Source organism: Exophiala dermatitidis (assembly GCF_000230625.1).
Source record: "Exophiala dermatitidis NIH/UT8656 unplaced genomic scaffold supercont1.7, whole genome shotgun sequence".
Taxonomy (NCBI): domain Eukaryota; kingdom Fungi; phylum Ascomycota; class Eurotiomycetes; order Chaetothyriales; family Herpotrichiellaceae; genus Exophiala; species Exophiala dermatitidis.
In genome coordinates, this window is record NW_008751652.1 from 323,759 (window position 1) to 340,063 (window position 16,305).

Below are 16,305 nucleotides of genomic sequence, written 5' to 3' on the forward strand. Positions count from 1 at the left end.
GAGCTTCCCGGCTCTTGCAACAACACCAACATACGCCTGCCAGTTCTACAGTCAGTAGCGGTAGACGCTGTAGACGCTGGAGCCGTACAAGAAATATTCCGTGACCGGCATCCTTTTTGCAACATGTCTCCCAGTGACACTCCGGATGTGAAGCCGGTACAGGAGGGTCAACAGGAAGCTGGGCAAGAGTCGACGGTTCGAGATACCACAATTCGCCGGGATTATGGTAATGCTGGCCCTGTTAGGTTGGCAGAAGAAATAAAATTAACACGACAATAGGTACTCTCGGTGATACCCCGACGAGCAGCAGTCAAAGACCACGAAGTGCCCATCGATCCGAAGACGCACAAGATGCCGTTTCCGGTATGCCCTCACTGTCACCGCAGACTACAAGATCCAAGAAGCCTGCGACTATGAGACGGGCCTCCACGAGGAAGCAGCTGCCTCATCGAGGCGAGCAATTCTCGGTAGACGATGATCCGTCCGAGGTGGAGGAAGCGCGAGCGCCGCAGACACCCTCTACTCCGATCCTCCCTCCTGCCAGTCGACAACATTCTACTGTTCGTCGACGAACTCACGCCGGTGTGGCCCAGCTCCCCCGCGTTGAGTCTGCCGATGAAGAAGTGGACCGCATAACTCTGGAAACCGGAGGTCCTGTAGAAGAGCTGGAGGATGACGTTGATGATCCGGTACTTGGCGACTTGGAAGAGCCAGACCTGAGTGATGCCGAGAGTTTCACTTTGAAAGACCGGCAGTTGGCCATCAACGAGACGCATCCGTTTGGTATCCGGATATGGAAACCTGCGCTATACAAAAAGAACAGATCGGTGGAAAAGGGCGCTGAGGAAGATATCCATTCGTCTCCCAGTCAGATCGTCAGCAAGTGGCTTTGGGCTTTCAATTGCTTGTGGACGATTCTTTTCGGCTGGTGGCTCGCTGCAGCCGCCGCGTTAGCTTCCTTGGTCTGCTATTTGTTTGCGTTTGACCCTAGTGCGGCAGCATATGGTAGCGTGTTCTGGGGTCTGGCCGGATACCTCTTCTGGCCCTTTGGCAAGTTTGTCAAGCTTGAGCAAGACGAGAACTACGCCGACGAAGACGAAGGCGAAGGCCGAAGTATTAGTGAATACGAGCGATGGCAGAGCGGCGACTTGGAGTATGGCCGGCTCATGTTTGGGCCGCATATGATGCATTCAGGCTCAATCGTGGGCCGACGTCGAAATAGCGTCGACTCTGCCAACGAAACCGACAGCCTTCTGGCCCGAAGTGGGAGAAGCGACCTCGAAGACCCCGGTGTCCACTTCAAGGCGAAGCGGCGACTTTTCGGCCGCGGCCAGTGGACTCTCGGCAGAGTGATCTTCTTCATCTTCTTCTACTTCTTCGTGGCCCCTCTAATGCTGACGGTTTCTATGATCTGCTGGTTCATGGTATTCTGGATCCCCATGGGCCGGGTCACGTTGATCCTGTTCTACCACTTGAGAAAAAGGCCGCTCTCACTGACTTTCCACCGCGACGTGTCGGCCGCTAGAAGCTCCACCAGACCGTCGTCGATCCTGCTGTGTACCTATCGAGCCGTGGGAATCAAATATTGGAAGTATACCGTTGATGGCACCAACATCTTCCTCATTAACTTCCTGGCTGTCGTCGTCTTGGTCATCCTGGATTATTTCATTCTGAAGCAAGCCTTGGGTCTGAATATTTGGCTCACGAGCCCGGCGCTACTGTTTGTTCTAGCGTTGGTTTCTATCATTCCCTTGGCGTACTTCATCGGCCAGGCGGTGGCCTCCATCTCGGCACAGTCGTCAATGGGTATGGGGGCGGCAGTCAATGCCTTCTTCTCGACGGTTGTCGAGGTGTACCTGTACTGCATTGCCCTTAATGAGGGTAAGGGGCCTCTCGTCGAAGGCAGCATCATTGGCAGCATATTTGCCGGTATCCTTCTTTTGCCTGGGCTATCAATGTGTTTCGGAGCCATCAGGCGCAAAACACAACGCTTCAACGTGAAGTCGGCTGGTGCCACTTCCACCATGTTGTTGTTCGCTGTGATTGCGGCATTCGGACCAACCCTGTTTTACAAAATCTATGGAAGCCATGAGTTGATCTGCAAATCCTGCGCGGCGGCAGATCTGGACAACCCCAGGGATTGTCGCCAATGTTACTTCCGCCAGGTCCCCGCAGTCACCGACGAATTTTTTGTCAAGGCTGTCAGACCGTATTCATGGGTCGCCGCTGCCTTTTTGTTCTCTTCATACATTATTGGGTTGCTCTTCACTCTGCGGACACATGCTGCCATTATCTGGACCACCGAGATCGAGGAGAAGAAGCCTCCTCAAGCCGCGCAGACCGCCGATGTGAGCCCGATGGACACTCGACATCAAAGCGTTGTTAACTCACAGCAGTTCCAGCAGAACGGCTCTTATGTACCCAGATCAGCGATTAGAGAATCGCAATTGTACAAAAGAATTCTGGGGCAGTCTCTACGGTCAGCAGGATTAGCTGACGGCGATGGTACTGCCGAGCAGGAAACTAGCACTGCCAACGCACCCTCACAAACACACGGACTTGATCCCCCTAACAAGAATGACTTGCCCCATGTTGTACCGCCCAAATCGAGTCACGGATCAGAGGCAACTCAAAGTCCATCCTTACGCCCTGTTGTCCCTGGTTTGTCCGAGGAAGATAACAACAACCTGGTTCGTCAGGTGGCTGAGATGGCGGCCACGGCAGCCACTGTTGCAGCACGCGACGCGGTAAATCATCCTCGAGCAGCATCATACCAAGCGACCCATTCATTCAAACCAGACACGGTCAGGACCAGCAAGCCGGCACTCACCCGCACTAGCACTGCGGTGGAAGATGTCTACACTAATGCTGTTGCCGAACAAGCTGTCCATGGTGACATAGGCGGGCACGACGCTCCCAACTGGTCGCGGACAAAGTCGTCCGTCATCTTGTTAACGGCAACAGTGGCCTATGCTATTGTGGCAGAAGTCCTGGTGGACACCGTTGACGTTGTCCTCAATTCTATTGAGATTGATGAGAAATTCCTGGGGATTACCTTGTTTGCGCTTGTGCCCAACACCACCGAGTTTCTCAACGCCATCTCCTTCGCTATGAACGGCAACATTGCGTTGAGTATGGAGATCGGGTTAGCGTACGCATTGCAGGTTTGCTTGCTTCAGATTCCTGCTCTTGTCCTGTTTTCGGCACTGCACGGACAATTGCTCGATCCCCGCGATTTACTTGATCATACTTTCAACCTCATCTTCCCGCAATGGGACATGGTCACGGTTATCCTCTGTGTGTTCTTGTTGAGCTATCTCATACAGGAAGGCAAGAGCAACTACTTCAAGGGGAGTATCCTCGTGTTGACCTACCTTGTGGTAGTCCTGGGATTCTACTTCAGCGGCTTCACCACCATCAATATCATGGGAGGAGACCCATACGATACCCTGGCGATGCAATCAGGCATGGTATTGCAACAGCCACGTCCGGCAACAAGTAAGCCGAACGGCAGAGAATTGTAATAGGGTTGCTTGGCACAAGTCGATGTGGGATCGTTTATACCCTTTTTTGAACCAGCGCGGCGTTGTCAATGGGCATTATTAATACATGGCGGCGCTCAACAGGCAGAGCAGAGCGAGCTGACGCAAAGATGCGCGAAAGCATCCGCCCCTTCGTCATGTTGAAGGTGGTTGCGTACATTTTGCCTTCATTTATACAGTGGGACCTACAGGAACAGCCACTCCGGTCGCTTACACCTATAAATCGATCCATTTTACCTTGGAGTTGTTGTGACCACGTAAGTAGTGCTGAGCACCGAGCACAAAAAGTACACATTCATAGTCCTATTTCCATCTTGTACGGGGCAGAGCGGCAAGGGTCCAAGGCTAGAACGGAAGACTGAAGAGTGGAACCGGGCGCTTAGAGCCTCAGGCCGACCAACTGAGGTCGGAATAGGGACAGGTCTAGACTGAGAGCGGATTAGTGTGTAGGGTCTCTCGGGCGGCCCCGCAGGCAACTGCGCTTGGCACGTGCCGCCTTTAAGACCTCATTCCACAGTTGATGTCAGGGCGTCAGTCATCATCATCAAACCATTCCTCTCCAACGTACCATTCCATGCTGCATTGCAGTCCTTGGACTGATCTTCCTTTTAGGCCGTCTATCCTCGTCCTTGGGCACACTCTGATACCCTCCTATTGATTCATTAATGTCCTTCCCACACGGGCGGCCATGTCGACCGACGACGCCTTGTCATGGTGTGGCGTGCCGCCTCCCCTCGTACATCTCTTCACGAATTCCATCATCCTCGACTGTCTTATCTCCTACTTGACTCTGCCCTCTATATTCTCCCTAGCCAGGACATGTCGGTCTTTGCGTGACTTGCTTTTCCAGAACCCCCGTGTCTTTCGGTACATAGATCTTTCCAGGTGTCGAGGCGCCTACGTGCCGCCGAACCTGTTGACCAGAATCGACTCTGGCGGGCATTCATGGCGAGCGGAACGCATGGACGAAAACCTGACCGAAGACGAATTCTACGCGGGGCCACTTCGTGGGGTTCTAGGAAAGTTGGGTCGCATGGGCGTCTTGAAAAGCGTTCAGACATTGGTCCTTGATGAACTCGCATCTGTCACGCATGATCTCATCAACGACATTGTGCTGGCTCCCGAATATAATGTGCGACTGTTGAGTATCCGGCGGTGCCTCAATGTCAACCATTCCAAAGTGCAGCAATTGCTGCGCCACATATGTCGGCCGAGCAGACCAGAAGGCACTCCTCGGTTGCAAGGGTTATATGTCTTTACTCATCCAGCGTCATCATCCATCTTGGACCATCAAACCCCCTCAGACTATAGTTATCTTGTCGCAGGGCAAGGTGCAAGTGGACCGCTTGAACCCATTGCGGCTTCTATAGCAAAGCTTCGGCCTGGCGGAGGAGGCGATGCTTGGTATTCGCCATCTGGGCAGGTGATTTCTCTGGGCCACGCTCACCGGACATCATGGGAAGAAACACTTTTGGCGTGCAAAGGCGTCATCAGCTTCGATGCCGTCCCCTGCACCCACATGCATGCCGACATGGCGCCCGTGCTTCACGTGGCCTCGCGGGACTACCTGACGGAAAATAAGGCCGGCATACCTCCGCTCGCCACGATCGCTCTTGGTCCCAAAGGTTGTGCAGGTTGTGGACGGGCTCCTCGAGGGGCACCCGTTTGGGGCGAGAGCGATCCGTCCGAGTTTCCACTGCTGTGGCCCCCTCCAGTGACGGGCAGACTGGTCGATGCTGTACGTCCCCCGCTTCGGAGAAACGAGAACAATGAGATTCTTCCTCAACGTCTTATCGTCTCTTGCACCTGGTGCCTTACGAATCGACATTGTGAAAGCTGCCATCGGTGGTGGTGTGCCGACTGCTACAATCCGACCATCTCGAAGAAACTTAATGATCTGGAGAGGTTAAGCCAGGCCGGGTTGTCATACTTGCCTTCGATGGAAGAGCTGGACAACACTGCCATGTCCGGCGGTCGTGGTGACCATATAAAGGTATTTAACCGTCTGTGTGTTCAGAACTGTCTCGTTGGTAAATGGCTCATTGGGGCGGGTGATGGTGGTGGCATGTGGGGATAAAGATGGCACAAGGTTCAGTGTTCAAATTGTGGCACAGAATATGAGCGAGGCTATTGCCAGAATTGATATCACACGAAGAATGACAACACAACATCGCTACCCTGGAATATGAATGGGGAAAAACACGTTGCCGGACTGGCTGTCCTGCCTAGCCGGTACAAGGGCCAGCCAGCCTAGGCACGCTCCTGAACCATGGTCCCTCTCGCTCCCCACATGCCCTCTTGCACACCAACCCGCTCCGAGCCTTGATCTCCCCTATTCACCATCTATCCCGGGTTCCTTGCCTTTCTTTGTCTTCTCGGTCCATGGCTAATGGCTAACACACTCGACTCTATCTTTTCTCTTTGCACAGCAACAACAACAACTCAGAATCCTCCCAGGCCAAGCGGCCGTGACGCGCGATTGCTTCGAATGCGGCCGAGTCTGCGGCCTATGCGCCCCCTTATCGACACGAATATGCAAGAGATGCAAGAGCAGTTATTGTCTGTTACATAACACAGGATGCGACGAGGAAGTGGTATGTCCAAATATTTCTTGACTTCCGGGAAGAGAGGGGATTGAAATGTGTTTTGTTATCCGGAGTACAATTTGCAAACCATCTCAAGAGGGTATATGGGCTAACTGTAGTGGTAATTGATGTCTTTTAGTGCGACTGGTGTATGTTCCGCGGTGGCCGGAGAACGCGCGAACTCTATTGAAACGGACATGACAATCGACATTCCATCTCTTAAGAGGGCTTGGATTTTGCCCCGCCGCCCTCACGAACGGCTTGGAACGGTGAAACGAATGCGAACGAAAGCCGGTAACCGGGGCGGAAATGGGAGCTATCTATCTATGCCTGACATGTGGCACGGCGTTGCAGCGGAACCGTTGATGGTCCCTGGTTCTTTCGTTCCCGGAATAAACCAAAACCAGCTAGGACACAGTTTTGTTCTGCAATGGTTTGAAGGATGTAAACGACAATGACACGCCTGGGGATGAGATTTCGTCAACAATTCGTTCGCACGCACACAGACACACAGACACACATACACACGCACATACATAATGTGTCGACCGTCGACATCTTCGCTCCTCGCTCCTCTCGTCTCTTCCCTGGCAGACTGGCAGCACTGCATCATCAGAACGGCCGAACCGAACGACCGACCGCCCCCGTACCGATCAGGACTTTCAACCGAGTCGAGCAGCCCCGACACCTCGACCTTTCTTCCGAAGCTTTCTCTTCTCCTCACAACGTGTCCTCGGGAACGACGAATGACAGCAAGCATCCAAGCTCCGATTTCACGTACGCTGTACCGTTTTGAATGGCATAACCATAACTCCGTGCGCCACCACCTCCTCCTCCACCACCTCCTCCTCCACCACCACCATCGTCACCACTACCACCGGCGGCTCCGGGCGCAGCGGCACCAACTAGGATATGCTAGTACGTAGCTACTAGCCAGCTATTTACTGTTCAATCTGACGCCCGGCTGCCAGATCATATTCTGTCTCAATGATCGATATACAATGTACAATACGACTAACTTCCCCCGACTCTGATTTCACCATGAGGCTAGGCTGGGTTGAGCCCAATCTCATCTCTCAAGGATCTTTATATCTTGTACGACTAGCATGGACCCAACCTACCATATCATGACAATACAATATCATACCATCCGAAGAACTGGAAGTACTTAAGAAAGTTCAGGCCATCAAGCGTCTACTGACGAATTGATATACTGGAGGGAACTGGAATATTTTCGCCTTTTCTCCATGATTGATTGCTACCTAAGTAGTACTATATCTATCACATACAACACCGTAAGCTTGTTTTGTCCATGATCAGCGTGCCAGCAGACAACGACACTCTCCAAACATTACTTAGACTGATAGCATGGGGTGGCAAGTATTTCGGAACATTTTGGACCGGGCCTAGCTCCACACCCTTCATTATGCTGTAGCTGTTCAGTTGGTCCAAAGTGAGCAAAAGCTACTCGGCGCCAGTCTCGTCACACTTCCATCGGCAGTCACACTTCCACAGTTGGGATTTACAGCTCCTTCTTCGTCTTGGCCGACTTCACGTCCATCAAATCGATCAGAGCAACGCCGACCTTCTCGGTCTCAGCCCAGCTGCGCTGATGATTCCAGAAACGATCGGTCGGGGTAGTCGACGACAGACTGTCGCGTCGGGCATCCTCCTCAAGACTCTCGCGAGTGATCTTCTCAGAGAATGCTTGAGACCCAGACTCATCGTGCAACACGCTGTTGGGCGCCGAAGTGAGCGGCTTGATGGCGTCCGCGAGGCCGGCTTCTTCCAAAAACTTCTTGCGCACCATGAACCGTTCGCTGCGCTCCTTGCGCATGGCCTTGCTGTCGAGCTTGCTGATTGCTGAGCGTATCAGAAGCCGGACGACGAGGAAAGTGTGCTCGCTAAGAAAGACGCTTAGGAGGAGAGCCCAGAGTTTGAGAGCATGTGGCTTGCCGTCGGGTCCATTGCCACCACTGAACATGTACACCAAGGCGGCGGTGGTGATGCTGCCGAGCCATGCCAGAAATTCAAGGCTGTCAAGCCACGGTCCGATACTGTCGGCTCGCACAGGGTTCGGACGTCGGCACTCGACTGTCAACTTGAATGTGTCGCCGCGCAGCTCGACCCAGTTGTTGATAAAGTAAGACACCGGTGTTAGGGGCCAGATGACCGAGAACATGGACAAATACCCATATTGGATGCACATCTCCCGCAGATCCGATGTGACATCGTATTCAGGCAGTGCAGCCTCTTCGCGCACTCGGGCGAGGAACTCCTTCTCCTCAGGAGGGTCGTTGGCCGACACCGACGGTGTTGTTCCGCCAGCCTTTTCAGCTCGAGAGGATTGCATCTCCTTATATTTCTTGGTCCCTTTTTGAGTGATGACAGGCATCACGGTCTCCAAAGCAAAGTTGACAATCTGGGCAGTCACGGCGAAGTAGATCATTTGATTTCTCAGTCGATTGGGGTTGATGGTGAACGCAGCCGGCGGGGGTGTCTGCAACTGGTGCTCGTTCTCCGCGAATGGCCGCACCGTCAGGCTGAAGATATCCAGGTACGGTACTAGGATCGAGGCGAATGGCACATACACAAACGAGGTCAGGAAGATTGCCAGGTATGAAGTGATGAAGTTGATGACAAAGACTTTAGAGATCACGGCCCTGTCGTGTGCTTCCTGGGTTTCGTAGTTCTCATAGAACGTCAGCTTTTCGGCAAACTGGGTCAGATAGTTGCTGATGGCCGGAACTGCCAGCGTGAGGATTATGGTCGGTGTGAACACGAGGATCGACTTGAGCGGACCTCCATACACTTCTGAGATGAAGATTTCGATCGCGTAGCAGGTGCAAATGACCGTCCCAAGAGCCACCACGCAGAGGATTGCCAGTGGGATCTGAAGTAGTTGCCTTAGAATCCGCTTCTTTGCCGGGAAATATTCCACCTTTTCCCCTGTCACTGGGTCTGTGGTGACTTTCTCGGGCACGAATTCCCTCCGCCTGGCCTCGATGGTGGAAACATTCTTGACACCCCATCGGATAGCCAGTTCTTGCTCCTGGCGCTTCCAATACTCAACAAACACAATACACCACAGCCCATTGACCACGGCGTATGTGGCCGAGAAATTTCCCAGCAACACCCAGCAGGAAAACCCAAATGCTGCAGGAAATACCAAGAAGGTAAAGTAGGTCTGAAGGAAGGCGTAGTAATATCCAATCTGCGAATGTGAAGTTAGCAACAGACTGAGTTGTGTCAAGAGTTGTGACCACGAACCTTCTCCCCGACTGTGTCTTTGATTTCGTCAATGTCCTCTGGGTTCAAAAAGGTCTTGCGAGTGAACTCCGTCAACCACTTCTTATTCTGCACATGATCGTGCAAGGGGAATATAGCCTCCACATTCTTCCATTCACCAAGCTTCGCGGTGATTCCGGCTCCTCCTTCCTCTCGTGGAGCAGATATCATGTGGTAAATGTGTCTGTGTCGTTCGGCATCGGTCAAGGGTTCCGAGCTGAGGACTTTGGCGGGATCATTGGGAGGCTGGACATGTCGGACGCCGTATAGCCAGTCTTTGATACGCGACCTGTACACCACATTCGCAAAGATCTTCTCATCGGAAACTTTTATAAATATCAATAGGGATGTTTCATCGCCTCGGCGGACTTCTGTAGTCAATCCCGTCTCGGCGAGGGCGCGAATGAGCTTCTTGAACTGAGCCGTGGCCGCCTGCTTGTCTAGATCGTGTCAGCTGCTGATGCAGTTTCAAGGCTGTGAATAGGTGCCTACCATCTTCTGGCACCCGGTAACTGATGACATAGTCCACGTCGTAGTTTGTCTGCAACACTTTCGACGCCATACTGTCCGCAAGTGGAAGGGTCAGGTAGAGCAATTGGAGCCTCGAAGAGTATAGACAGCAACCGACCAGGAGTAGGTCGAACAGAGAGGAAAAGCTCTGCAGAGGAACTTGAAGGGTGCTTCCATCAAAGACCGATACCAAGTTGAAACTGGGAACTGTCAAGCACGAGATGATGTCGACGCAACGTACTGCAGTTGCACGTCAAACAATTCGACGTCATCGTCGTGGATCGTTCGCTAACAAGAAGGCTAGATCTAATCAGGCTAAACCTGAGATAGCGTCCTCGGGAATCGTTGTTAGCCCTTCTTAGTGACCCCGGCTTTGACAGCCAATCAGGGATCGTGTCGTCGTGGGCATCAACACCACAAACACCCCATACTCCATATAGAAGTAGTACTACTCCTGGTATCGTATACCTCGGCAGTCAAGTCACCATCCTCCGGATGAAGTTGACTTTTGTCCTCGTTCCATCTTCAGCATCATTATCATCATATATACATTTATTGTCCCATTTGGATCTAGAGGAGAGCTCTGGCATCTGCTTTACAGTGAGCAAACGGGGACGTACTAGTACCCGCCTCGAGCCGTATCATGGCCGACAAGGCTCTTGCCGACGCTGCGAAATGGAATCAACCATATACTGAACCGGACCCTAATAACTACTCTGCTTATCAACGAGAACTTTACCAGCAGCTCCGGACTCCCAAGTTTTCCACCAAACCATCCGAATGGGAGGCATTGGCCCGCTCTAAAGTGCCAGCCGCCAATTTTGGCTATGTGTATGGCTCAGCGAGTAGTGGACAAACTCATGCTGCCAACATCGCCGCTTTTGACCGCTACCGGCTTCGGCCACAGATGCTGGTCAATGCAACCCGACGGGATGTGAGTGTCGAACTGTTTGGTAAAAGATATCCTAGTCCACTCCTCGTCGCTCCTGTCGGGGTTCAAAAAATCATGCACAGCGATGCCGAAGAAGCCACCGCCAGAGCGGCTCGGAGAGTGGGCGTGCCCATGATCCTGTCCTCAGCAGCAACCCGCACCATTGAGCAGGTCGCCGAAGCCAATGGTGATGGTAATCGCTGGTACCAGCTTTACTGGCCCAAACCTCAGTGGGAAGAACTCACCGTCAGTCTGTTGAACCGGGCAAAAGCCAACGGATACAAAGTGCTGGTAGTGACTTTGGACACTTTTAATCTGGCTTGGAGACCGACCGACCTAGACAGTTCCTACCTGCCTTTCATCTGGGGAGATGGGTGTCAAATAGGCCATTCCGATCCCGTCTTCAACAAGAGGTTTGAGGAAATGCAGAAAAATGATAAGAGAACCTCCCGCGAAAAGTTGGCCGAGCTCTGGACGATCTTGAGGAGACCTGGATCGATCTACGGTGCTGCTCGTGTTTTAATGAACATCAATACGTTGCAGAGGTCTAGGGTGTTGTTGGACGCCTTGAATTCCGGCACATATCGTGAGTGGCAACATCTGGAAATCCTGAAGAAGCTGTGGGACGGTCCCATTGTTCTCAAAGGCATTCAGACGGTGGAAGACGCACACAAAGCGATTGAATATGGCATGGATGGTATCATTGTTTCCAACCATGGTGGTCGACAATGCGACGGCGCCATTGCATCACTTGATGCACTTGCCGAGATTGCGGCCGACGAAACGGTCCAGAAATCCAACCTGACCCTCATCTTCGACAGTGGCATCCGCACTGGTAGCGATGTTCTCAAAGCATTGGCACTGGGCGCGAAGGCCGTCTGTATCGGTCGGCCATTCATGTATGGCCTTGCCATCGGAGGGCAAGAAGGCGTGGAACATGTCCTTAGGTGTATATTGGCCGACACGGATAATATGCTTGGCAACCTTGGGAAAAAGAGTGTCAAAGATCTCTGCAGGCACGATTTGCAGATTCGTCATGAGTCCAAGCTTTAGCATCAAGGTCATCAATTATGTTCAAGCCCTGGGTGAAAATGACGGTCTGCGGCGGCGTGGAGCCGTTGGCCAGTGCTCGGACTTGCTTACAGTAAATACCTTTCTCTATCATAACTTTGAGTAAATCGTATTTGTACCAGAACACCATTGTTCTCTTTATTGGCGAGTTTTGTGCAGCACCCCTTTGATCCAGCATGGAGTAGCGCCAACAAAAGAGTCTTTTGTTAGCAGCACCTTCGATCCAGAGTTGGAAGTTTCTCTTTGTCTCCGTCATGAGATACAAAATATGGTATAAGTACGCTCCTTTGCAGATGATGGCCATCCGTGGATCAATTGTCGACGACTGTCAGGACACTCTCACCTCGCTTGTACCAGTCAACTGCACCAACTCGAGTGGTTGTAAGCCAGATTCAGACTTACGAACAGAGCAAACACAGGCTTCACAGACAGAATCCACCACGCGCAGACATGACCGTTACCACGGAACCAGTCTCTGACCAAAAGGCCGAAGATGTAGCACAAGCTAATCATCTATCAAAAGAGGATCATAAAAGCAAAGCTTCCCAAGGCAAGGTAAGTACGGATCTCCCGGGTATGACTGACGGCATATCACAGGTTTCCCTGGATTCTGAACATTGGCGTTCCGAATTTTTGACCAAGAATCGTGCTGTGCTGGAGTCTATCAAGTTTCGCGGCGAACTGATGCGTCAGTTTGAGGACGAGTGCAAGCAGGAAGCCATCGATCAACAAGATCAGGACGAAGATCTTGAACTGCTGCCGTCAACCAAACACATTCGGATGGAGGCAGAAAGGTTGCTGGAGGAGTTCGCTAAGAACCCTGTACCAGACCTTGCAGACTTGTGCGCAGCGCGCGACCAAGAAGGTAAGTAGCCGCCCTTTTTCGATGAATGCTAATCCATAGGACGTCTTCCAAGGAAGATATAGGCCGTAGTGTCGCACATAGTTGCTTTCATCTGCATCAGGCCGTGAGCCGGGGTTGGTTTGGTGATATTCTGTAGTCAAGGGAGTCAAGGTATGTGTAATGCGGTACAATGCTGATATACGTAGAGGCACCTTTACACACTGGCGCTAGAATGGAGTTGTGGTTCTAGCCGAGATACCTTGTATAAAACGTGAACGGTAATGAGTCTGCAGAGTAAAACACGAAGGAAATGACATCATTTCGCGACGCGGTCAAAGTCGCGTCGTGGTTTCGCGTTTTACACTTTAATTGAAATCCCGCGTTCAATCCATCAACCAACAACAACATCGGAAAAGAACGACCACTGTGTTGTACTACTACCTCGTCGCAACGTACGGTATACCTCTGGCTGAAAGCGTTGGTTGACATGGCACCTTCTGCGGTCGACACAAACGGAGTGTCGCCTCCAGGCGATTCGATGAACTTTCTCAAGGAGAACGCCAAAGCGCAACAGAACACCACCTCAACGGGATCTCCATCACCGACAACCACGCAAACCACGCAGTCAGCCTCTACGGACATTCACTCGTCCAGCACCCGTCATCACGAAGAATACCAATACCTCGACCTGATACAAGAGATTCTCAACCGCGGCGAACATCGACCCGACCGCACCGGCACAGGGACGCTCTCGCTCTTCGCGCCGCCTCAACTGCGCTTCAGCCTGTCCAAAGCGGACCCATATTCGTCCACTGGCGAGCGCATAGCGGTACTCCCTCTCCTGACAACGAAGCGGGTGTTCCTGCGCGCCGTGACCACCGAACTTCTCTGGTTCGTATCCGGGTGCACGACATCGAAACCGCTCTCCGAAGCCGGAATCCACATCTGGGACGGCAACGGGTCGCGCGAGTTTCTCGACAAATTAGGGTTCACGGAGCGTGAAGAAGGGGACTTGGGCCCTGTATACGGCTTCCAATGGCGACACTTTGGTGCCGAATATCAGGATTACAAAAGCGACTATACTGGTAAAGGGGTGGACCAGATCAAAGAAATCGTACGAAAACTGAAAGAGAACCCTTACGACCGGAGAATCATCCTGAGTGCCTGGAATGTGGCCGACTTGTCAAAGATGGCCTTGCCGCCTTGTCATATGTTTGCACAGTTTTACGTCAGTTACCCTGATGCTCCGAGGGGCGAAGCTGCTCTTCAACAACAACAGACCAACACAGAGCAGAAGTCAAAGGGCAAGGGTGACCTGTCATGCTTGTTGTATCAACGATCGTGCGATATGGGCTTAGGCGTGCCGTTCAACATCGCTTCCTATGCCCTGCTGACGCATATGCTCGCCCATGCATGTGATCTTGTGCCAGGCGAGCTGATCCATACCATGGGTGACGCCCATGTGTACCTTGACCACATTGATGCCTTGAAAGAGCAGTTGCTGCGCGAACCGAGGGAATTCCCCACGTTGAATATCAAGCGCGAGGATAGAGGGAGCGGCGAAATGGACGGTTGGAAACTTGAGGAATTAGAAGTCGTCGGATACAAGCCGCATGGCGGGATTAAGATGAAGATGAGCGTATAATGGCAGTATACCTGATGATGAATCTTTTTTAATCCGAGTTGCCACAGTCACATTGTATATGCAAGATGCGCGAGGAGAGTGGTTTTTTTTAGGCACGGTTAAACTGCCCAGCGTGCTTTAGGGACAATCGGTTCTTCTGTAGGGGTATCATATCACAATTGACGTCTAGAAGCTTTTTCTACCGTGGTATCATATCATATCCAATGTTTGGAGACTTGTGCAATGGGGTATCATTAAAAACGAAAAGAGATATGTATCGAGATGCCCTGGTAATTTATACCATGGCGGCAACCGCCACCAATTCATTTGCTTCCATCCACAATAGCGAAATATCCCCGAGCCTTTATATTGAATCCTGTAACGCCGACGCTGTGCCGCTATTCTAACAGTAGGCGCGAAAATGCATGACCGAGAACCACTGCTCCCAGCGTATGAAGCAAAATGAAAAGTAGTTAGAACCACAAACATGTTCGGTCGCATTTCGTCAAGACCGCAACACGATGACCGATCTCAGCAGCATTGGGTATGTCGCCTGTGCCAGGACATTTCTTTTGTTTCATTTCACGTTGCCGCAACCTCCTTCGGCCCAACACCTCTCAACAGCACGACAGTATTTCCACTTATCAAAGCCTTGCCGACCTTCTCAGAAAAGTCCAACAACCGGCCCCCTTCAACATGATAAACCCTCAGGCGCTGCTCCTCCGAGTCAACACGGTTATTAACATTCGCGACCTGAAGCCTCTTAGCCGCCTCGTCCAACAAGCGTCCAACACTCCAATCCTGCGAGAAAAACAGATCCGCTCGGGGCAATTTACTCGTCGTGGAAGCGGCCTCGGCCTCGACATGCAAATACACCCGTTTCGCCGGGTCGAGCTTGTCGTCACCCTTTGCATTCTTTTTGAGGGCATTCAACGCCACAATCTGCGCCGCTCTGCCTGACGATCCCTGTGGCCTCGACCCGGACACCATAGTACTGGTGTCTTGTTGGACTTTGGCCCCCCACGATTTGAGCCGCCCAAACCCAAGACGTAACTTTTCTTTATTGCTCTGTAATAATGCCGCTCCTGCTCCCGCTGGCCGCGCTCCCACCGGTATAAGGTTGGCGCAGTCGTGGTCCTCCCGCATCCGATGTTTCAGACAATATGTCCGGTTACACTGGGGACAGTGGACACCGGTGTTTTGGAGTGTGTGTACGAACGTCTTGCATGTCGGGTTGCTGCATTGGATTGCATTGGTGTGATTGGGACGCCCGCCGCCGCCGCTGAGAGTGGTGGTGGAGGAACCACTGTTGGTGGTTGTAGACGTTGGTCTACCCACGCTGTTCCGTCGTCGGTTCTTTGCCCATTCGCCGGCCCGTGGGCATTTGTGCGCGGTCTCCGTCCGGTGGTCTAGACAAAAAGTGTGGTGGCATGAGTCGCACCGAAATGGTAAAAAGTCGAGTTGGTGGCAGTAGGGGAATTCGCAGTGTGAGCCGATCGCTTCGACGTCTCGGTCGTAGTCGTCGCCGTTGTGTCTCATGGCGGTATAGGATTGTTCGGAAGGGGGAGGAGTAGGAGCAGATGTGGACATGGTGCGCAACCCAGGAAAGGACAGATTTGGTATATAAATGGAATTGGAACAAAGTTATGTAGTGGCGGTTGACTAATTACAAAACATGAGCAGTGCCAGTATGCACAGCAGGGAGGCAGTATCTTTGCGCCGCCGCCACGACCAGGCTGGCAATGAGTTCGTCAGCGCTGTGGGGTTGAAAGATGATGGTGATATTGGTAAACATGGAGTGCAAGGCTGGAACGTTCGGGACGATGCCAGCCTCGGTCGGACTATTGATTCTCCGACCGGCAAGGCTGAGAGGCGGATTCGTTGCTTTGTCAGCCTCACCGCGCCGAGCT

The 16,305-nt window shown here is 52.3% G+C and overlaps 7 protein-coding genes across 7 annotated transcripts; 5 read left to right on the plus strand and 2 right to left on the minus strand.

The window, feature by feature from the left end:
• Positions 1-123: 123 nt before the first annotated feature.
• Positions 124-3,524, plus strand: HMPREF1120_07959 (Ca2+:H+ antiporter; the record flags this gene model as incomplete). Its single annotated transcript, XM_009162197.1, has 2 exons — positions 124-226; positions 280-3,524. 2 exons carry the CDS (start codon positions 124-126, stop codon positions 3,522-3,524), a joined length of 3,348 nt encoding a protein of 1,115 aa, XP_009160445.1.
• A 706-nt stretch (positions 3,525-4,230) lies between these two features.
• HMPREF1120_07960 (uncharacterized protein) lies at positions 4,231-6,317 on the plus strand (the record flags this gene model as incomplete). The annotated part of the gene is made up of 3 exons (XM_009162198.1): positions 4,231-5,535; positions 5,972-6,136; positions 6,267-6,317. 3 exons carry the CDS (start codon positions 4,231-4,233, stop codon positions 6,315-6,317), a joined length of 1,521 nt encoding a protein of 506 aa, XP_009160446.1.
• A 994-nt stretch (positions 6,318-7,311) lies between these two features.
• Positions 7,312-10,151, minus strand: HMPREF1120_07961 (uncharacterized protein). The gene is made up of 3 exons (XM_009162199.1): positions 9,908-10,151; positions 9,398-9,855; positions 7,312-9,341 (listed from the first exon to the last, which is right to left on the minus strand). The coding sequence occupies exons 1-3, from the start codon at positions 9,975-9,977 to the stop codon at positions 7,650-7,652; spliced, it is 2,220 nt and encodes a 739-aa protein (XP_009160447.1). The 5' UTR covers positions 9,978-10,151; the 3' UTR covers positions 7,312-7,649.
• Positions 10,152-10,386: 235 nt separating this feature from the next.
• HMPREF1120_07962 (L-lactate dehydrogenase (cytochrome)) lies at positions 10,387-12,114 on the plus strand. Its single transcript, XM_009162200.1, has one exon. The coding sequence runs from the start codon at positions 10,569-10,571 to the stop codon at positions 11,907-11,909; it is 1,341 nt and encodes a 446-aa protein (XP_009160448.1). The 5' UTR covers positions 10,387-10,568; the 3' UTR covers positions 11,910-12,114.
• Positions 12,115-12,377: 263 nt separating this feature from the next.
• On the plus strand, positions 12,378-12,854 carry HMPREF1120_07963 (uncharacterized protein; the record flags this gene model as incomplete). The annotated part of the gene is made up of 3 exons (XM_009162201.1): positions 12,378-12,482; positions 12,525-12,792; positions 12,832-12,854. 3 exons carry the CDS (start codon positions 12,378-12,380, stop codon positions 12,852-12,854), a joined length of 396 nt encoding a protein of 131 aa, XP_009160449.1.
• A 305-nt stretch (positions 12,855-13,159) lies between these two features.
• HMPREF1120_07964 (thymidylate synthase) lies at positions 13,160-14,732 on the plus strand. Its single transcript, XM_009162202.1, has one exon. The coding sequence runs from the start codon at positions 13,259-13,261 to the stop codon at positions 14,414-14,416; it is 1,158 nt and encodes a 385-aa protein (XP_009160450.1). The 5' UTR covers positions 13,160-13,258; the 3' UTR covers positions 14,417-14,732.
• Positions 14,733-14,977: 245 nt separating this feature from the next.
• Positions 14,978-15,985, minus strand: HMPREF1120_07965 (uncharacterized protein; the record flags this gene model as incomplete). The annotated part of the gene is made up of 1 exon (XM_009162203.1): positions 14,978-15,985. The coding sequence occupies one exon, from the start codon at positions 15,983-15,985 to the stop codon at positions 14,978-14,980; it is 1,008 nt and encodes a 335-aa protein (XP_009160451.1).
• Between the last annotated feature and the right edge of the window lie 320 nt (positions 15,986-16,305).

Bases quoted from the DNA above. Each gene is read 5' to 3' on its own strand.
- HMPREF1120_07961 (XM_009162199.1), bottom strand. From the start codon at position 9,977: ATGGCGTCGAAAGTGTTGCAGACAAACTACGACGTGGACTATGTCATC. The intron at 9,856-9,907 runs GTAGGCACCTAT...GACACGATCTAG, and splicing joins TTACCGGGTGCCAGAAGATG to ACAAGCAGGCGGCCACGGCT. The intron at 9,342-9,397 runs GTTCGTGGTCAC...TCACATTCGCAG, and splicing joins AAGACACAGTCGGGGAGAAG to ATTGGATATTACTACGCCTT.
- HMPREF1120_07964 (XM_009162202.1), top strand. From the start codon at position 13,259: ATGGCACCTTCTGCGGTCGACACAAACGGAGTGTCGCCTCCAGGCGAT.
- HMPREF1120_07962 (XM_009162200.1), top strand. From the start codon at position 10,569: ATGGCCGACAAGGCTCTTGCCGACGCTGCGAAATGGAATCAACCATAT.